The sequence below is a fragment of the Lepidochelys kempii genome, chromosome 13, assembly GCF_965140265.1.
Source record: "Lepidochelys kempii isolate rLepKem1 chromosome 13, rLepKem1.hap2, whole genome shotgun sequence".
NCBI classification, from domain to species: Eukaryota; Metazoa; Chordata; order Testudines; family Cheloniidae; genus Lepidochelys; species Lepidochelys kempii.
In genome coordinates, this window is record NC_133268.1 from 20,582,371 (window position 1) to 20,604,586 (window position 22,216).

General features: G+C 45.1%; 1 protein-coding gene across 2 annotated transcripts; it reads left to right on the forward strand.

Annotated features, from left to right (window-relative positions):
- The first annotated feature begins 6,315 nt into the window (after nt 1-6,315).
- On the forward strand, nt 6,316-20,717 carry GHRH (growth hormone releasing hormone). Of its 2 annotated transcripts, none has more exons than XM_073309054.1 (6): nt 6,316-6,503; nt 11,492-11,592; nt 15,079-15,216; nt 17,662-17,766; nt 18,546-18,677; nt 19,658-20,717. In XM_073309054.1, the coding sequence occupies exons 2-6, from the start codon at nt 11,513-11,515 to the stop codon at nt 19,692-19,694; spliced, it is 492 nt and encodes a 163-aa protein (XP_073165155.1). In that variant the 5' UTR covers nt 6,316-6,503; nt 11,492-11,512; the 3' UTR covers nt 19,695-20,717. The 2 variants fall into 2 exon arrangements, with proteins under 2 accessions (XP_073165155.1, XP_073165156.1); XM_073309055.1 differs by lacking the exon at nt 19,658-20,717 and adding an exon at nt 19,087-19,175.
- The last annotated feature ends 1,499 nt before the right edge of the window (nt 20,718-22,216 follow it).

The following is a 22,216-nucleotide window of genomic DNA, read 5'->3' on the forward strand; positions in this document are numbered from 1 at the left end:
AAGAATGAAAAAAGAAAAGGAGTACTAGTGGCATCTTAGAGACTAACAAATTTATTGAGCATAAGCTTTCGTGAGCTACAGCTCATTTCATCAACTGCATTCAGTGGAAAATACAGTGGGGAGATGAAGTGAGCTGTAGCTCACGAAAGCTTATGCTCAATAAATTTGTTAGTCTCTAAGGTGCCACAAGTCCTCCTGTTCTTTTTGCGAATACAGACTAACACGGCTGCTACTCTGAAACCTGTCAATAAGAATGAAGAGTCAAGTACAATTCTTGATCATCTGAGAAGCATTGCCAGGACCTGAATTTTCTCTCCTTCCCTGAGGAGGAGAGGATACATGCAATGAGTCATTTTGAGAGGCTGAAATACAGAACTGACTGTAGAATACTGACATCTGCTGGCCAATGCTGGGGGCATTTCACCCACCTGCTGGTGAAACATTTCTGTGATTCCATCAGAAAATAAACAGAACCAGACAGGCACAAGCACTAAAAATGGCATCTCGCTCACACTGCCACATCAGGGCTCCTGACAGATTCACATCATGCAGGCTGGTGCCACTTGCTCTATTGTGGTCGAAGTGATATCTTAACACGTGAAGATTAAGCAGGCTTTTCAAACAGGCTTTTAAATGTATGAGACAGTCCTTCATTTTGCTAGCCCCTTCTTTTACTTTTTGCATGCCACCAATTTATTCTGTCAGGTTTTAATCTGATACATTGTTTCACATTCATGATTACAAACGCAAAGTATATGGCCAAGAGCTTGGCTGCTTCTCTTCCATGGTGACCCTTTTCTAAGGAGATTATTTTCTTAAATACTTGTATTCACTGTGCTCCAGCCCCAAATTCATCAAGGGAAATATATTGGTGTTCTAAGCATCAAATCTGGAGATTCCAAGGATCCACAGCCACCAAATCCTGGCCCTTTATCCTTCCAAAGTAGAGAAACGGAGTCCAGTACAATTTACCAAGGATTTTTTTTTAATTAAAAAAAAAAATACATCCTGCTTGCTGTGCTTAGACATTACAGATTCTATGGCTCCTCTGGAAGAACAGGGGATGTTTCCCAATGGCCCTCACCAATATTTCTTTTCCCTCCTTTTGTTCTTGTGTGCTGGGTTGTTGCCATGTCCCGTCCCCCCACCAAGAAGTGCCACATTGCTACATTCCAATGGCTTGTGAAGAACTTTAGACTCCCTTGGATTAAACGTAGTATATAAATACCAATTCATTAGAAACATAATTAAATTCTTGATGATGTGCAATAGCTCTACCATTTGTACTCATATGTAAGATGAGAAATGGATGCTAAAATAGGTCTCCCAGTCAGCTTAATGGGTGCTTTTTAGGCTAACAAGTCATTTGTGGTAACTTAATTGCCTCACTAACTGATGAAAAGAAAAACCACATGGGGTTTGGAAAGTCCTGAGCTGCTGCATAGGGGGTAATGGGGATCAGAGGAGACATGAGCCAACTGCCACGTTCAGGAAAGCTTTGGGGAGGCTGGAGAAAAGGCTAGGACAGTTGGAGATAGCAACAAGGTCCAGGGAAGTTTTTTCTGGCCTTTTAGCTGAATACCCAATGGAGTTAGTTTTAACATCACTAAGTGGGGGGAGGGGGGTCATCTACCATGTAGGTAAAATAATCTGGGAGCATATATGGTACATAGGGAGTGAACAGCAACTATTTTTTAAAAACATGGCATGAAGGACGTAGGTGGCAAGGCTAAAAGGGAATCAATATCTAGGGAATTGCATCAGGATTTTCAGGCTCTGCCCTTTGTCAATGAAGAACAGGAAATAGAACATAATTGCAGCAGGTGTCTGCCTCACACTGTGGGCTACAATCAGACTGGGTGTAAGCAAATGCAACTTCAAACTTCAGCAGAATTTCAGTCAGAAAGGGAACCAGATCCTCTACCAGTGTAAACTGGTGTAGAACCATTAATCCTTGAGGGGGCCATTTCCCCAATCCTTGAGGGATATGGGGAAAATTGGGGATTTGTCCTGCTTTGAGCAGGGGGTTGGACTAGATGACCTCCTGAGGTCCCTTCCAATCCTGATATTCTATGATTCTATGACCTGAGCCAATTTACACCAGCTGAGCTGGCCCATTGTGTACAGGAAGTAATATATCCCGTAATACCCACCTAGCCTGACTGCTGAATTATGGGAGGTAAGTTGCCACATCAATTACATTGTGCTCTGGGGTTGGCTGTAACTCTAATGAAATGAAGGAGATCAAGAGAAAGAGAGAGGTGGGGCAAGAGGGGAAAAGTTCTAGGTACAAATGAAATCATATGACTGCAGACATACACCATACAACTCTCTCTAAAACTACTTATCAGGAAAAAAATACATTAATACCTCTGTCACATTTAATGGCCAAATTTTCACCCACTGAAACAAAAGGAAAAGCTTCTGTTGACTTCAGTGCTTGCAGGATTGATTCCTAAACCCCTTAAGCAGGGGTTTTCCTATAGGTCTGTGCAGTGCCAGATCCGCCTTTGCCACATCCGCCTTTGCCACTATTTTAGTTAAACACTAAAACAGTGATCATAAAATGCTCTCAGTGATGAGCGTCCACTGACTGCAGCAGGGATGAATGCAGGTCAAGCTCTGAACCAGATCACACCCCTTCATAGGCTGTGGTGGATTAAGGCAAAATGCACAGATCCTTGAGATCCAAGCCCCTGTTTGGATAAGCCCCAGCTCAGGAGCAAAGCCAGAACTTCAGGCAACAATACAGATCACAGCCAGTTGTATCCAGGCACCTACTGCAGCCTGCAGTGTCTAGCCAGAGGGTAAGACCAAGGATTCAGGAAAGGGTGTTTAGGCTGACTCCTTTCAGTTCTGGGAACATGGAAGGGATTCTGAGTACAAGCTGGGACAGGAAGTGCGGGTAATATAAGAGCGACTGCCTTTATATTGTTTGTTTAAAGACGCCTAAACGGCATGAAGGGAACATGCTCAGAGACCCTGTATGTTTGTTTTACTTTGTTTGGAACCTGTACATGAATCTGAAATCTTGAGGGGGTTGCTTATTGCTTAACTTGGGCTCCCAGCTGGGTCCAGCTGTGCAGAATAAGACAATGGGATTTTTAAAACCTTCCTTGGAAAGCAGTTGGGATCTGAAATAAAAACAGAGGCTAAGCCCCCAGTCCGAAATGCTTGGTGGATAACTAATAGTATGGCAGTTAAACAGATAACACCCTTCATAAGCATGGATTCTCCTTGTGCAGAGGGTCAGTGTACAAGTCAGTTATCTGCAGCAGCTTGGTCTCAGGCAATAGGCAAGGCTGATATGAAACTCCCTCATAAAATAGAATGGTTGAGAAGCACAAATAAATACCTTGAGACAGCTGATAACTGCTCCAGAGTGGTACAGGGCTTAACAAAATAGTGATTCGTGTGAGAGACAGGGATGCGTAGCACCAATTCACAGCCGGGGAAAAACAATTTGTGCTGAAAAATTGGTGCTACCAGCCTCACCCATGAAAGAGCAGGAGGTTGTGTTTCGGAAACGCTGGCAATGAAGGTAGAGCTGAACGATCCCATTGCAGTGCTGAAAGACAGCACACAGTTGCGTGGCCCAGCACATTGATTTTTAAAGCTCCGCTGTGTGGTATTCAGAACATTTCCCTTATTTGGTGTTAAGACAACAGGAATATCTATATCCAAATGTCTGATTTGCACAGCAGACCTTTTCCTCCTGAACAGGTTTGAGTGGAGACTTCTTTAACTCAGATCTGGAATAAAGAGAATAATTCTTCCTGGGGCTCTTCCCACAGTTGCTGTGCACCTGAATCACATTTTAAGAAATATTTTTATTTTCATAGATCCCAAGGCCAGAAGGGACCATGATGATAGTCTGGTCTGATCTCCTGTCTAACTCAGGCCAGAGAACTTCCCCAAAATAATTCCTAGAGCAAAGCTTTTAGAAAAACCATCCAGTCTTGATTTAAAAATGGTCAGGGATAGAGAGTCCACCACATACCCTGGTAAATTGTTCCAATGGTTAATTACTCTCACTTAAAAAATGTGTGCCTTATTTCCTGTCTGAATTTGTCTATCTTCAACTTCCAGCCATTGGATCATGTTAGACCTTTCTTTGCTACACTGAAGAGCCCATTGTTAAATATTTGTTTCCTTTATAGCTACTTACAGACTAATCAAATCACCACTTAACCTTCTCTTTAGCTTAACAAAGAGAATGAGCTCCTTGAGTTTATCACTACAGGGCATGTTTTCTAATCCTTTAATCATTCTCATGGCTCTTCTCTGAACCCTCTCCAATTTATCAACATCTTTCTTGAACTGTGGACACCAGAACTGGACACAGCATTCCAGCAGCGGTTGCACCAATGCCAAATACAGAGGTAAAATAAACTCTCTATTCCATCTCGAGATTCCCATGTTTAATTATCAGGTTCGCATTTGTCCTTTTGGCCACATCATCACACTGGGAGCTCGTGTTCAGCTGATTATTCACCAAACCCCCAAATCTTTTTCAGAGGCCCTGTTTCTCAGGATAGTCTCCCTCATCTTATAAGTATGGCCTGCATTCTTTGTTCCTAGACGTAGACATTTACACTAAGTCATATTAAAACACCATTTGTGTGCTCCCAGCTTACCAAGCAACCCAGATTGCTCTGAATCAGTGACCTGTCCTCTTGATTATTTACCACTTTTCTTCTATGGCATTAATAAAATGTTAAGTAGCCTAGGGCCAGGAAGGGATCCCAGCAGGACCCCACTAGGAACACCCCTTCAATGATGATTCCCCATTTACAGTTACATTTTGAGACCTATCAACCAGCTTTTAATCCATTTAATGTATCTCATGTTAATTTTGTATCTTTCTAGTTTTTTTTTTTAATCAAAAAGTCATGCAGTACCAAGTCAAAAGCCTTACAGAAGTGCAAGTATATTACATAGATCCCCTTTAGGGACAGATCCTGTTTAGGCCATGGGAGCCTTTCACTGATTTCACTGGGAGTTGGATTGGGCCCATGTCATCGGTTTGACCGTCGTAGGAATGGAAGCATTATATTTATCTACAGAGCAGGTACAGCCCAGGCAGTGGCAATGCAAGCTTTCCTCACACCACCCTGCCAATGTGCATCAACCCTGACAGAGGGACCACCTCTAAGAGCGACAGAGGAGTTTAGTCCTTGCCCTCTACCATGGCTGCAAGAGAAGAGTGAGGATTAGTGTCTATTGGGATGGTGTGTTTTGAGAGGAGGCTGCTGAGCCACTAGGAAAGAGACCACTGAGTAGAGTTAGGCCAACACTGAATGCTTTTGAAAATCCCCTCCTTCCATACCAGAGACGACCAAGTGGGACATCTTGTCCTGCATCCTGTCTGACAGTAGCCAGAACACAGCTGCTCCAGAGGTGCAAGAAACTCTGCAGGAGGCAGCTCTGGGATAACCTGACCCATAGAAAGTTTCCTCCTAACACCCAAAATAGCTGGAGGTTGGCTTATGGTCTGAAGAAGGAGGGGTTAGATTCCTTCCAATCTTTTGGTAGTAACACTTTTCTAGTCTGGGTTCACACTGGTCGTGGAGGAAGGAAAGTCTTGTTACCAGCCCCCAGAGCCATCCAGTTCCCTCCAAAATGAGGCTTCATAAAAAGCATTTCCCTAACAGTTCCTACAGGAATGGAACAGGCCACCGGAGACCAAAATGGAGGGATGACATGGCAAATGGAGCAGGACCTCTGATTTTTTACAGTGCACATGCACAGAGCAAGGTTCTCCAGAAAGATGCTTTGCTTGCCTGGCGTGAGGCTGTGATGTTTGCGAGGGACTGAAGCATGAACTGCCCTGCTAACGACAGCAGGTACCAACAACAAAGGAGAAGGAGGAAAAGCCTGATAATCGGGAGGAAAAGAAAAAGGCCAAGAGATAAACCTTCCTACAAAGGCAGCAGGAGAGAATATTAATGGTTAACCTTCCCCCATTGTGGGTTACAAGGAAAAATGACATTTTAAAGGGAAGAGAAGTTTACCTTGTAAAGCTAATTGGTCATTCATTGTGTCAAATTATTGTTGTTATTCTATATCTGTAAGATAAAGGGAAAGCATGCAAATCATCCTCAAAGTGCAGGCATAACCCCCCCCCTTACCTCCCACCTCCCTGCCTGCAGCCTCATCCGCTAAAAGAGGGGATGCTAAACACAGCCCTTTGAACAACTGGAGGGTAATTGATCCTCTGACGTTGAGAAGCCCACAGAACTCTTAAGGGTGCACAGGTATAAAAAGAGAAGGTGCACCTCTTGCAGCAGGACGACTACCACGGTAGTTGGGGACATCTGAACAAGTCTTGGTCCCAGTCCACTGGGACCCTGCACAGGTAAAGAACTAAGGAGGAAGGAACCCAGTCCAGTTCGTTGAAGCAACAAAAGCTATCAAGAGAGCGAGAGAGAAAGAAGCTGTATTTTTAACAGGGAAAGGAAATCACGTAGAGAGCTGGAAAGATCCCATTTCCTCAGGGAACGGTAAGTTTGATCCTTTGCATGTGTGTTTTAACAAGATACTTGCTATTTGGAAACTGGGGACAATTCAATTACACTAAAGCACAATCAGATTTGGCATTTATCAGCAGCCTCAGTACTAATCTCAAAGGGCTTTGTAGCTTAAGTTATAGACTGAAACAATTATTAGTAACTTAAGTGTCTGATACTTTGTAGATTTACATGTAATGTTATAGAACAGCTTTGCAAAACAGTTTGGAAATTTATGAGCCCAGGCACAGAACCTGCTTCCTGCTCTTACAACATGCATGAAAGCCACCACAAAACCAATAATTTACTCATCCATTAATAACTATTTAGTCGAGCCAACCAAAGGGATGAATAGAAATTTGAAAGACTTACGGGCAACACAAATCCAATTACAGGATAGCAGAGGAAGCAATTGGAAATATCTTTGTACTTTTAATTGCAAGATAGTACGGTATAAAAGTCAACCTTATCAGACTGCAGGAGTGATTAAGGTTTCATTGCATCCCCACAGCAGTATTTTCAGGACTGATTAGACATGTATCCCAGACACAGTAAGGAACAGAAGGAGTGATCGAGCTAATCGATCCATCAGTATTTTCACAAACACTGCAACATTGAAATTTCATGAGGGGGTGTTGGGAGGGTGTTGTGCTTTATCTTTTACAATAACATTAAATGCTTTTCATCTTAAAATTTATTAATTCCCCTGCCCCCCACTGCTAGAATGGAAAGCAGAGAAGTGAAATTAACCCTCCAGGGCTGTCAACTTGGCCATGTTCAGAGTGTGAAACTTAAACATTCTTCTGTTCACCCTCTGAAATAATGCCCACACTTGTGAAGGCGAGCAGGACTTCAGGTTCAGTATCCTTTGTGTATGGGGTGGGAAAAAGATCAAAGGGGAGAGGACCAAGGGGACAGAAATGAAGGGATGAGAGAGAGCGAGAAAGAATGGAGAGGGGAAAGAGAAGATAAGGAAGGTAAAAACAGATGAGGAGAGAAAAAGGAAAATCAAAAAAGCGTCTTTAAGAAACTAATAGGGTCAGAGAGGTGCGGAATAAAGATTTCAAAAGGGATAAAAATAGTCTGGAGGAACACCTGGCACTGAAAAAAAGAGGAGCTGGGTATAGAGTGAAAGTGGGGATAATCATGTGTGGCGGGGTGTCTTACCCTAGGAATACAAACGGGAAGGAAGGGAAAAGCAAAGGGCTATATTCTCCCCTGGTTGCACTTGTGCAACCCCATTGCCATGCTCTCACAGTGGTTTGGCTGTTCATAATATAAAGAACATTGATTGACACTGTCCCAGACTTGGGTGCTAACGCTCCTTTTGGAGTGTATAGATCACCCTCATTTTCTTTATCAGAAGTGGATGGATATAATTTAGGATTCATGTTGGGGTATCAGGGAGGGGGGCATGCTTCCTCCAGAAAACAGCAGTGTAAACCTAAAACCAAAAGCCTTATAATTCTGTCCCACAGGAGTAAGTCCCTGATTCGGTTCTCTGGCATTCTGAGAGTCTTCATGGGGCTGACATGATGGTTTCTAAGAGGCAAGAATTCTTTGGAAGGTGGATTCAGTCCCCTCTTTTGCCAACAGTCAGTTCTGTTCTAAAGTTAGGTCAAGCTGCTTCACTTCCAAAAGAACAACAGATGGAAACAGTGCTGAAGGCTGACCCAGCCTGCAGGTTTGAAGTGTAAGCAGCTGTAAACTGGGAAACCAGAAAGCAGACTGAGGAACTGTTTACAGTAATTAATAGTGCCATCCTGCTCCCTGGGAATCTGATTCTGCTCTCACTGAAGTCAGTGGGGGCTTAAGTTTGGGGCAAGGACTGTCTTTGTGTTCTGTGTTTACACAGCACCTGCCACAATGTGTTCTGGTTCATAACTTGGACTCAGACACTACAATAATAAACAAACATCAATAGCAGAGAGATCAGATCCTATGCCCAGAATACCTTCCTACTCATTTTTCCCCAAATAACTTTCCTCTCCTCAGTCAAATAGCTCCTTAAAACACAATTCGTCCATAAGGATCTTCACCCCTTTGTGTCTATCAAAAGCACAAATACACCCAACGCTGCTGTGTGTCATCACCGTGTTCTCAGATTTCAATTTTGAGCACCTGGGCCCAGGGATCATGTCTGTGCAGTGCCACATGCACTTATGGCACTCCATCAATGATCAACAGTAGAAACAACGCCCTGTCCTTAGGGATAGACAAACCTGCCTGTGCTGGTCAGATATGCAGCCCAGCCTTGCAGACCTGGATCACGTTCACACAACTCTCCACTGAATCTTCGAGGTTCACTCTCCTTCGCCCACACGGTCCTTGGTATTATTTTGCATTTCCATTTCATCTCTCATCCCTTATCATTTCCATGTGCAGTTAGATTCCTTCTCCTTCACTGTCAGCCTCCTGCTGCCGGTTTGATCCTTTCAGGCACTGGAAGAGAGGAAGGATGCCTTTGTGCCTATGGCACAGGGACAGGAGATCTGGGGTCTATCCCTGAATTTGTAAGCAGGTGATAAACAAGCCATTTAGGGCTTGACAGAGGCATGTAGGTGCTGCAGCCTGTTGTGGGCAGCACAGAGGAGTATAGCCCGGTTGGAGCTCTGCAGGAAGGTCTGACGGACCTAGCACAGTATGTCCCAGAGGGCAGGAGGAACTCTGCTGCTGCTCCACCCATGGAAAGGGCACAGCATCCTCTCCTCCTGCAGATGCCAGTGCAGAGACAGGAATAGCCCCATTCCTCAAATCCTCCTGCTCCCCACTGGTCATTGTGTCTCTTTCTACATACAGCTCTGCACCTTCCTTCATTCCTCTGCTTGGAACAACTTCCCCCTCCCCGTGTGCCATGCACCCTCCTTGTTCTTCTTCAGATCCCTTTTCACTCACAGCAGCTCCTTACCTGTATTTTCTTGCTGACAATCACTCCAGGCTCTCTTGTGTCTTGGACGAATACCCTCCATATGAGATCTGTCCCAGTGAGCCTGAAAGCTTCTGAAGTCAGGACTGTGGCTTCTTATGCACTTTGCCGGCTGTTGTCTAGGCTCACAGCTCTAGAAATAAATATGTATTTGTATTTTTACTAAACTACAATAAAATAGCAACCATCTGGTATTCCGGAGCCCTGGGCAACAGATTAAACACACGCACAAGTGCATAAAAAGACCTGTCAGTTACTTCTGATCAAATAAAATAACCCAGCAACATTGTAACTAAACTAATCAACTTCCCCCACAGAATTCCCACCAATGCCACACCCAGCTCTACCCAACCTGTGATTGACACCTAATTAGTTTTGTTTTTGTTTTCTTCAAAAAAAGTAAGCATTTTTCCATTTTGGAATATTTTTGACAACAAATTTCCATCCAAATGATAACATTTTGCAAACATTTTCATTTTGATCACAAAGGTGCTTTTCACCGGAAAAAAGATTTGATGGAAATTTTTCTACCAGCTCTAATTTCCACAAATAAAAGCACAGAGTTCAGTTCACTTTGGTCCATGGACTTGGATTATTCCTCTTCCCAAGTATCCAGACAGCTGCTAAACAATCATGAAAGTGTTCACCTATCCTGAAACATTCATAAGAACGGCCATACTGGGTCAGACCAAAGGTCCATCCAGCCCAGTATCCTGTCTGCCGACAGTGGCCAATGCCAGGTGCCCCAGAGGGAATGAACAGAACAGGTAATCATCAAGTGATCCGTCCGCTGTCACCCATTCCCAGCTTCTGGCAAACAGAGGCTAGGGACACCATCCCTGCCCATACTGCCTTTGGTGAGAGACCTTGTCAAAGGCTTTCTAAAAATCTAAATACACTATATCCACCAGATCCCCTTGTCCACATGGAATGTTATCGCTCCAGAAATATGTTACTTGTTTTCTCGTGTCAGGTGTTGCAGTCATCCATTATGGGAGGAGAACCAGATACTATGCAACTAAGATGACCAACTGCACAACACAAGTAGTGTGTCGGCAGATGCTAGGCTTATGCGCTAGAACCCAGGACACCTTCCTAATTCTGCCTGTGACCTTGGGTGAATCACTCTACTTACCAGAGCCTCTTTTACCCCCTCCGACCCTTTGTCCATCTTGTCTATTTAGCCTGTAAGCTCTTTGGGGCAGGGACTGTCTCTCACTGTGTTTATACAGCACTTGATGCAAAGGAGCGCCAATCTCAGTTGAGGCCCCTAGGTGCTCCTGTAATCCAAACAGCTCCTCAGAGGGTGAAAGTTAGTTGTGCAAACTATCAGGCAAATATTTACAAAGAGCAAATCCATTCAGAGGAAAATCAGGATTGGGTTCACTAGCCCGAAAAAAGAGCTCAGCTCCTAACAAAGTAGTTCAAGCAGTTCTAATTAGGACAATCCCACACTCCCTGCTTCCGGTCTCTGACTCGTCTGGGTAAAACATGCTCCAGAGGAGGCTGGTGAGAGCGGAAGGGCCTGGCGAGAGGGAAGTATGTTCTGATCCCAGCTCACAGGCAGGGGTTTATGGATTCCAGGCCGGCATTTGTATCACCCGCACCATTCCTGGAAATGGGCTCTAGAGTCTGGCCATCAGTCACCAAAGGCAGGGAATCAACTTGCTGGGACAGCGTTCCAGGCAGAGACAGGCATTGGAAGAGGCTTCTTTGTTGAGACGGTGGCTGTTAATTGGGTATTTATATGATAAATACCATGCAATGCCAAGACACTGACATGCCGAGTCCGCTGTCTTGCAAGGTGAAGTATGTCGGGTATTATAAATATAGGCTGCACAGGGTGATTTCTCTCCCATTGATGCCGATGACACAGGGATGCAACGATTTGAGTCTGACTGAGAAAATGGAGATGTAGCTGAGAGCTCCCATGCACATTCAAGAAGCTTTCTCCCAACTCACTGGCAGTGGTGTGCTCAGAGCCCCCAAATGCTGTGTGCGAGGTCAGGAGACACTGGCTGTTACCATCACTGATTTGGATTTCTCTTGATTTCAGGTCACTCCAGAAGGGTGAAGGATGCTGCACAGGGCCATCTTCCTCCTGTTCCTCCATTTAGTCATGTGCTCCATCTCTTCTCCTCTCTATCCAGCTCTCAGGTAGGCTCAAGCCCCTTAACTTCCTGCCTGCCCAAAGATTTCCCCCCATCCCTCTGACTTCACTCCTATTCTCTGGCCTGGGCATTTTGTGGATTTTTGTACCAGGCTCATGACACTGCAGGCAGGATTTTCCAAGTCCCCCCTCCCCCCGCTCTGACAGCACATTCCATACTGTCCGGCAAAGCTCTCTGCTTTTTCAGTCTCCTCACCACCACAAGCTGTGGCAGTTCTTAATCCTGACTAGCAACATCCTCTGCTATTTCAGTCCAGGGCTCCAGGGCCCCCAGGCAACTCTGTCAGCTCACCTCACTCCTGACCTGCGGCGCCCAGTGCTATTTCTGTCCTGATCTCTGCCCCTTGCCTGTAGCCCTGTCAGCTCACCTCAGTCCTGACCCACACCTCCTCCTGCTGTTTCCATCTGGAGTGCCTCCCACACATGGCTCTGGCAGTTCAAGTCAGTCGTGACCTGCAGCCCCTCCTGCTATACCGGGGCTGAACGTCTTCTGTGCCAACCCTGCAGGTTGTGCCAAGTTGTCTTGTTTAAACATTACTTTATGCTTCAGTGAGAACAAGCTTTTCCTCCTCCGCATTCCTCTGGCTGGGACGAGAAAGCGGAGCCTGCAAAGTCTCCATGAGCAGCTGTTTACATGGCTATTATGGGACCCACAGCTTTCTGATTCATCTGGGTCCTTGGCTCACTGAAGACGCACGGAACAATGTAGAGTCCAGTATTCACACCCTGCCCACGCTTTGTTGATGGGCGTGCAGTCAGGAGGTGGTATAATGGACCATACTGGTTTGCTGTCATTGTTAACATACCTTGTGTCTGACAACATGAAGGTAAACATAAGGCTTTTGAGGAGAAAACTGGATGCAGTCAAAACAAGGGACAGCCAGGGTCAAACGCCCCAAACAGTTTTAAAGCTAAATATGTAAGTTCAGGGCTGGTGATAGCAGCCAGGGAAGTAGCCCTGGAGCCTAAGTCCTCTGTTTACTCACAGAACAAGTACACGAACCACAGCACAAACAGCTTACCCACTCACTGCCACAGCAACAGACCCCAGGTCGACCTAGAGTTCAGACTCCACTGAGATGGCCAACTGGGGAACCAATGGGGTAGCAATAGACACTTGCTTGTACGGTGCTCCGATACCACAGGGCTGGGTGCAGGATAAAAATCCATATAGAGCCAGTGGACAATGCCTAGAATCACAAGCTCCTACATATGAGCCAAACTGTCATCAGATAGTAATTGTTTTTTGTTGCTACCAAGCCATGCTGGATTTGAACTGGTGACCTAGAGTGGACTATCTCTATAGTTCATTAGCAGTTCCCCAAGTCATCAGGCAACATCTCTCTCTCACTCCTCTGACATTATTAAGGTTGCAAAGTCAAGCACTCAAAAGTTAGGGTTGCCAGTGTAGCTTTAACGTGGCCCCACTGTGCGTATTCATTAAGTGCTCACAAACTATTTTTTCCATGTTAGCTTCCTCCTATGGGCTTGCTGTCCAAGTCTCGATTGCTGTTCCCCCTACTCCCAACCTCTTCCACTCCTCTCACCCAGTCCCTTTGCCCAGCCAGTCCAAGTTCTCCCCCACACCAAACTTCTTGTCAGGGCCGTCTCTCCTACCCCTGTTGAGCCCCTACGCCGGTTCCTAGTCCCAGTCCAAAGCCAGTGCCAGACTTCATCCATCTAGTCTCAGTCCCTGCCCCCATGTCCTCCACTGGTTCCCAGTCTCAATCTCCTTGCCCAGCTAGTTCATTTGTCTCCCCTACTCTCTTGCCCCAATCTACTCCTTCCCCCACCCCCAGTCTGGCTTTTGTCCCTTCTGCATTTGAATTGGACAGCTTCTTCCTCTGTGCTGGCTGGATGCCAGCAGGGGGATCACTGAAAACACATGAGAGATGGACTCCCTGCTCTCAGTCCCAGTGCCTGGCTGCACCCCAGCACCTGGGAGCAGCCATTACAGGAAAAGGAAAGTCCTTCTGAGCCCCGCATAGCCCTGGGCTGAAACAGGCTCAGCGCTCGCCAACACTTAAAATGCTACAGGGCACAGTTGCGCCATTGCAGCTGATCTGCTGCAGTGCTTCAGTGTAGACACTTCCTACAGCGATGGGAGGGATTCTCCCATTGGCGCAGGCAACTCTTCTCCCTGTGAGGTGGTAGCTGGGTGGATGGAAGAATTCTTCCATCGACCTAGCACTGCCTACACAGGGATTTAGCTCAGCTTAACTATCCACTCAGGAGTGTGGATTTTTCACACCTCTGACTGATGTAGTTAAACCAACCTAATTTTCTAGTGTAGACCAGGCCTCAGTCACTCTGTGGGGACGGCACATGGGCAGTCTGGTCATACACAGGAGCAGCGAGGGGCTGGAGCGTGCTTAGCGAGGACAATCTTTGGTGATTTTAGTTGCTCAAATCAAAGAGGTCTCTGATCATTTCCAAACCCCTGTTTTTCAAATGCTTATAACTTGGCCAACTTTGAGTGGATTTTTATGGGAAGGCAAAAGACACATCCCTGACACAAAGGCCACCCCCTTGCCAAATTTTGAGTCCCTGCTCCAAAGTACAGGGGTGCTAGGACACTTTAAAGGAAAGGTCTCACAAATTTTTTTACACAGGAAAACCACATTTTGCCCTAGCCTCTTCCTTGGAAATAGCTGAATTATTTTGGTTAAATTTTTCAAAACAATTCAGCCTGGCAAGGAAAATTTCAGCCTAAATGGTTGAAGTTTGGCAAAATTATAAAAAATTGAAAACAGGGTCTTATAATGGGCGGTGTTGAGCAACCATAACAATATAGATGGCACAGCCAGACTTTCCTTTAATTAAAAAGTTGTAAGTAAGGTTAACTGTCTTTGCTTCTTCTGTATTATTGTCCACTTGCATTGAAGTGAGAGGTATAGGAGCTTTGGTATTATATGGATTGAAGGGATGTACTAAGGCCTCCCTGTAATTCATTTAAGTATCTCTCTGCCACCTGTTGAAATTATCTTATTTTTGTAAGTTCACAAATCAGTATATCTATGAAACTGAGTGCAGTTGGACTCCGGAGCAAACATTCACATTTTCCCCATGGAAAATGCTTTAGGCTTTGCTTTCAAAAACTGGCACAGGGAGAACCCAATTGGCTATGTTTTTCCTGGGTATGTTGGCATTTTGGAGAGGGGGAACTGTCTGCTGCTTTGTGCCTGGGACTTCTATGTTTCTAATCTCGAAAGGTGCCTAGCATATTGGTATAAGTAGCATCTAGGCAGCTTCCAGATCTGGAGGACAGTAATAGAAAGACAACCTGTGCCATCTCCCTGAGACAGGGAAGGGAAGAAAAGAGAGAATACAAGCCGTACCGAGGTGAACCCAGCAAGTGCTACTTAAGGACTGCTGGTGGTTGGCCCAGTGGAGAAGGCTATGGTGATGGGGGTGGGGGAGATGGTGAGGATTGCAGTTTGGCTGTGCTCAGTGCGGCTGGCTCATTCTTACAGGTACAATCCACTGCCCATCTCTAGCAAGGCAGTGAGCTTTCAGCTACAGGATGGCAGTCCTGTGCAGAGCAACAATCTCTCTGTGGAGGAGCAGCAGCAAGAGGAGGAGGGTTTTCTAGCCAACCCCGCTGAAAAGAGGTAGGTGCCTCATTCTACAATCCCAACACACAAAGGGAGCCTCAGTTAACTTCTTCCTACACTGCAGCCCATGAGGGAAACAGCAAGAGGATTTGAGGGCACTTGAGGGTATTTTGCAGAAATTACCAGTGAGGATTGGGTTCTAGGTCTGATAGAAGTTTTTCCAGCCAAACTGTTTTTTGATGGAAAATTGGGTTTTTGATTAAAGTAAGTTTTTTGCAAAAATTGTCTGCTTTCTGTAGGAGATATTAAAAACCCAAACATTTGAAAATTGAAAAGCTTTCACCTGAAAATGGAAAAGTTTCATATATTCACAGATATTAAGGTCAGAAGGGACCATTATGATCATCTAGTCTGACCTCCTGCACAATGCAGGCCACAGAATCTCACCCACCCACTCCTGCAATAAACCTCTCACCTATGTCTGAGCTATTGAAATCCTCAAATCATGGTTTAAAGACTTCAAGGTGCAGAGAATCCTCCAGCAAGTGACCCATGCTATAGCAGAAGGCAAAAAAACCCCAGGGCCCCTTCCAATATCCCCTGGAGGAAAATTCCTTCCCGACCCCAAATATGGAGATCAGCTGAACTTTGAGCATGTGAGCAAGATTCACCAGCCAGATACCCAGGAAAGAATTCTCTGTAGTAACTCAGATCCCACCCTATCTAACATCCCATCACTGGCAATTAGGCCTATTTACCATGAATAGTTAAAGATCAATTAATTGCCAAAATCATGTTATTCCATTCAATTTGGAAAGGCAGCTAAGGTGCCTCCTGGGAGTTGTAGTAGGGCTGCCTCTTGGTCTCACTCTCTACTGGACAACATACATCTCCCATGATGCACTGTGGTGACTCAGCAAGAAAGGAGATCATGGTGCATTATGGGAGATTTAGCTCAGCCACCACGACCTGCCCACAGAAAAGAAAGGGGGCATAACGCACCTAAAAGACAACTCCCACGAGACACTGCAGCACCATTTCCATAGAAATGTCCAGTCACCTCTTTTTTTTTTTTTTGGCAGGGAGGGGGCGGTTTTGGCCAAGGTTTTTCAGGTTTTAATATTTTGCCAAAAAGTCTAACCATTTTCCAGCCACCTTCATTGATTTCTCTAGTGGTTTAAACACACAGGAATCAAACTGAAAACGGCCATGCTCTGTGGCTCCCTGGACTGTGGCAACTTAGGTCAGGAACAGAATAATTTTAAGTCCAATTGAGGGAAGGGTAGGTAGGAAGCGTGTAATCATGCACACAGAAATTTGATCAAGATGCTTGGAATTATCACCCCAACTCTTGCCAGAAGTCCTACAGCATTTTTACTGAGCTGATGTGAGCAACAGCACAGTTGCACATTCCTGCTGATAGACATCACCAGCGGCACAGAGCTTGCTCCCAGCACACTGCCTCACTGGTCCAGCACTAATGCAGGCAGATCTGAAAGTGCCGGTATCTTCCTTAAAAGGTCTCCCCCGCCTGGTGCTGACTCGACAAAACCTTGCTGTAGTGGATGAAGTCTGTGCTCATAGCCAGACAATGTGTAGTCAGCGGGCTGTGTTTTCTCTCCACTCTTTTAAGGCTGTCTCCCTACACCTGAGTCAGTCACCTGGGGAAGGGGTTAACTCTTCCAACCTTTCCAAAGAGACAGTTATTGACCGATAGCAAAATGAGGCAAGATCAATACTCCTTTCCTGCCCTATTTCATGCAAGCAGCAATTCTGCAGAGCTCCAGGCATCTCTGGGAATTGTAGCAGCATCTGTTCACCTCCAAAACATTCACAAATTTATCCTCACAGCACCCCCATCAGGCACGGAAGTATAGTTAGTCCTGTTTAAGCAAGTGGGGGAACTGAGGCAGACAAGAGCCATGGGGTTGGGTTGGTGGATTCATCCCTGTCCTGGTGCAGAGCCAGGATGTGGGGACTGAGGGGGAGGCTTGCACCTCCCCTCTCCTGAGACTTCCGGGACCCAGATCCCAGTGAACATTAGAGCACCTCTGAGGGCTTCTCGGAAACTCATGTCCCAGCTGCATTCACTCCTAACGGTCCCATGGCATTGCTGGGGAATAGCCAGGGCATAAGAACATCCTAGCCACCCCCCACTTCCCCAGCCCAGCCTCCTCCCTGCCCCCCCCCCCAAACTTTTAGGCCCTTTACAACATTTTTTATTTAAATGTGAAGCCACTTTTCCCCAGCAGTTCCTGATTGGTTGGTAGATTTTTCCTGCTGTTTCCATGTCAGGACTTTTTAAAAAACAATTGCTTTACTGCTGGAGAAAAAAAAAAGTCAGATACTGGGATTCTGGGATGGTTGTTTGGCCCTTAATCAACTCCCCTCTCAGCACTATCAGATGTGAATTTTTTTTGGTATTTTTGAAGTTGATTTCTTACCAAAAGGGTGGATTATCCAGGGTGTTTTATGCATCCAGCATCTGTCTCTCATCTTTAGGATGCAGCGCCATGCTGATGCCATATTCACTGACCACTACCGAAAGGTCCTGGGGCAGATCTCTGCCCGGAAGATCTTACAAACCATTATAGGCAAACGGCTGGGGTAAGACCACTTTTCCTGTTTGTCTATTGTTACCGAGTTAGGACTTTGCGTGTCACACCAGGTAATTTCTTCCATGCACATGGCTCAAGTAGAAATCTTTCCATCCAGTCTGATGGAATCATCATCTCTCCTAGTCACATTAATTTCTCACTGTTTCACCAGTACAAGAACAAGCCTCTTCCCCTTTGGTCTAAGAGAGCCCTGCATCCCCATATTTTGTAATGATCCCCACAATCACAGTTTTCTTTGGGCATTGTATTTAATCCTTTCCTTCCCAACCTATTAGCTTCAGGGTTATTCTTAACCTCCACCGCCTTAGGAACCAGCTAGAACCTTTGTGTGAAACATTAACTGCTATTGCTCACTGAAAGAAAGAAACTTGGCTTCACCCTGCCCCAAAGCAGGGAGGTGCGGGAAATCAAAATCCACATTGCTGCTCCCCCAGCTTTGACCACATACACTAGTGTTGCTAAACAAGACAGGAGACCCTTGTCAACTGCAGCTCATCATTGGTCTCCCACTCGACCAACCCCATTCCTACTCAAGAGACTGAGCAATGAGCTCAGTTATTTCATCTTAGCAATGGATGGGCAAATGATTTGCAAATCAGAAGTAAGATGCTGCAACAACCTGATCCATCAGGCAATAGCTAAGCCATCCCTGCAAGTGCAGCAGGTTCCCCATCCTTCCAGCAAGAGATGGAGAAACTGTTTGTAAAAAACCTGTCTGCAGAGAGCCATTCTAGCAGCCCATTCTTGTTCTTTGCATAACCGAAGCAGCGAACGCAGCCCAGGAGAAGGGGAGCATGAATTTTTGACCAGACGTCAGTCTGAGAGCATCTTGATGGACAGCCGCTACCACCAGCAGATGGTATTAAGGAATTTCTTGGGAGCCATATTGCATAATCAAAGGTAGGTAGAAAGCTTTACCTTGAAATGTAGGGCCCTATAATCCTAACCCCATTTCAGTCAACAGGAGTTTTGCTGTACACTTCAATGGGAGTGGGAATAGGTCCTTATTCCTATCTGACTTATGCGGGTGAAAAGATGGCAGTAGGTAATATTCCTCCAGTATATTCCTGGTCAGAATAAAGCTTCTACTGTGCATCAAAGCCTGCATCTTTCTTTCCAATAAGCATAGCACAGCTGCATTGGGGGAAACTTGGATGGAGCCTCCCCTCTACAGCATGGCTGATACTAGTCCTGTACCTCATCAACTTGTCTCTTCTCCCAACTCTATTTTCTGAGAGCAATCACAATAGTGAGTTGCTTTCCACACAGAATTATGTCAGAACCTACCCAGCTCTCTCCTCTTATTCAGGCCTCAGGATGTCAACAGTGAGCATGTAGAGGACTTTACCAACACCCTGGCCAAGCTCATGAAACTGTAAATCTCTCTCCTTTCTCCCCACTGTGCTCTGGTGAGTACCAATCCCTAGCTGCTGAGCTCTGTGCAACATCCTGCTTTTGCAGTGCTCTGTAGTGGAAAAAGAAAGGCTTAAGACAAGCGTTACTGTGCAGATAGATGATTAAGCTTCCATCTCACCACGGACAGTGCCCACTGAAGGCAATGAGTGGTGAGTTCTTGTGTATGAAAAACATGGATTTAGAGCCTAACTTTAGTTTGAAAATGATGGCCATGAAGACCGGTACTGTTTAGAAGAACTGTTTCAAAATCAACTGCTTCCATGAATGGAGGGCTACAGCAAACTTGGGCACCCTCCTTACCCACCTCGCTTCCCTTCAATTCTTTCGCCTGATTTACTTACGTCTGACTCTTGCAGCCAAGTGATGACAGCTCTGGCGAGCCTGTGGTTGACGTCTCACACATTTGTTATGTCTTTACTCACAAACAGCTGCCTCATAATTTTCTTTTTTTCCCTTCCGCACAGGAGTCATTCAGAGATCATGGACCCGGCTGTAGAGTAAACAACCCACAGCAGCAAAGAGAAGATCCTGGACATGAACAGCTGTAATTCATGCATATTCTTCTTGGAACCTAGAGACTTTTCCTAAAGGAATAAGATTGTTTTAAAAGTTACTATGCCCAGGTTAATTTTAATCAGTCCTTAAATTAATTTCTCCCTACTTCCCTTCAGGTGTACTTGACCAAACAGATCTCTCACTGTTATCTGCTACTGGTCTGTACCCTGGATAGGGCTACTCAATCCTGTGCACACCTCGCCCAGGGTAGAGATTTGATTATCTACAATCGCAACATAAAATTTTTGAATCAAATGCTATCGAAAAATCTGCTGAGTTACCGCTCTGTCTGAAAGTTTGTTCACTCAATAAACATGCAGGCTACTAAAAACTACTTTCTGGTATCCACATAGATTTAGTCTATACATTGATTTGACTCTTCCCCCTTATGGATACACGTCCAATGGAGATCAGACCAAGCATTACATGACTGCACACTAATGAACAATTTATTTTTTCTTAAGAAAACATACACATACACAATGTACTGGAAACAGCACTGGCCTCAAACATGGCTATTTTGTCCTGTCCAGAACTCTTGCAGCAGGGTTGAACTTACCAGCAAGTCCAGCCTGGGGTTGGTTTGGTATAAATGAGACTCCTGTGCATCATCAGAGGGGAATTTCAGATTGTACTGGTCAATATATTTTAACTTTCATGATGGAGCATTATTAATTCTACTCCTAACTCCATTGCAACATTATTTCCCACATTTAGGGTGATGTCTGTAATACTCCTCACTGCCCTTTAGAAGGGGAAATATTTTAGTATGTTCCCAGTGCCACAAAACCCCTCTCTACAGTGTCCGAGAGGCAGAACAAGAACATTATTCTGCTTCCTACTCTGGCATCATGACACTCCTACTACTACTGAAGTTATGCCTTCAGATATGTAAATAATTCCGGGTGGGTTTCGCTTTTCCATCATCACAGCAGAAATAAAAGTTGTTCTGAATAAACCTGTCCAACAGCAAGTCAAGATTTCTCCTTGTCTCTTGAGATGTGCCTGTTTCTTGGTCATGAGCTACATTTTCTGTCCAATGCCCATTAAGGACCCAGTGTTTGCCAACTGGTTTTGCAGGGGCTAATTCTAACAGCTGTGCTAGACTATTAAAAGAGCACATGGTGGTATCTGCACTTGCCAACTCTAGGCACAGGTATAATTTTGTACATACGAGTGGAGATGAGGTCTTTGTAGAGGTCTCATTATATTAGACCTTTACCAAGGTCAAATTTGGGTTGGAGAATCTTTTCTCTGCTTTTCTTCATGGCCCTCTGCTCAGCACAGTTCATGAGGTGACATATGAAAATGGGGTCTAGCCTACATGCCTGAAAGCGAATGTTTATATCACACATCGTGGACACAAAGAGCTAAATATCTGAAACTGGCTTCAACTCGGCCTCTAGTTTTGTGGGAACAATTTTTCCCTTCCAACTAATAGCAGCCACATTCCACTGCGGGCATTAATGGCAGACAGCTAAATTATCACCCACATGTGCAATCAAGGAGGTAGGAAGCTAAAGCCTATCAATCATCTGTTCCCAGTTATGGATGTAACTGATGGTGGATGCAAGTTTACATTTCCCGTCTATAAATGTAGACGAGGACCACCCTGATCCTTGGTGTAGTTCCATGTAAGTCAGTTGAGGTACTACGGAGTGTTTCCTTGAGCCATCCTGCCCTCTGGTAGCTGAGTGTCTCCTCGACCCTTGGTCCTACGGCTGCAGCAATAGGCGACAGCTGCAAGAAGGGAAACTGAAGAGTTCAGGCAGAGTACTAACATTAAACAAACCATATATATTTTCAAAACAGGAAAGGTGTCTCTAAAATAAATAAATAAATAAAAGCAGGGTTCAATTTATTCCTATGCTAGGAGTTGTCGATTGAAGAGGAAGGATGGAGATAAAACTCCACCCAAACCTGTTTTCCAATTCCATGTTCTCACAAAAAGGTGAAGATAATGGAGCTAAAAGACCAGTGTGATAAGTCACGACGGGGGTGTGGATTGCTAGGGCACCACTCAGGTATTTAAAAGCTTCTAACCTTTGGCCTTCCAGTGCACTCAGACTGGGCTCCAATGGCCCAGGAATATATAGCCAGAGTGGCTTAGTGTTTAACCAGTCCTTCAGACTTCAAAACAAATCCATCAGACATCGCTATGTAACAGCCAGCGAGCCCACTGCAGACTCCTGATATTCATTTAATTTATCAGAAAAACACTCTCTCTGTCTCACTCACACACAGAAATTAATCTACTATAAAAAGACACAAAACAAAGAAATGACCCTTGAAGTGGCAAGGTCTGTACCCAGTATTGGAATGGAAACAGAGCTAGGCTAACAAAACTGCTGATGGCAGAGCTTTAGGCTGAACATCCCTCCCTGGAGTTTCATTGATGCTGCATGGGACCCATTAAAAATAATTAATAATTGAGAGTAAAAGGGAGGATGCACTTTAGTCTTCATGTT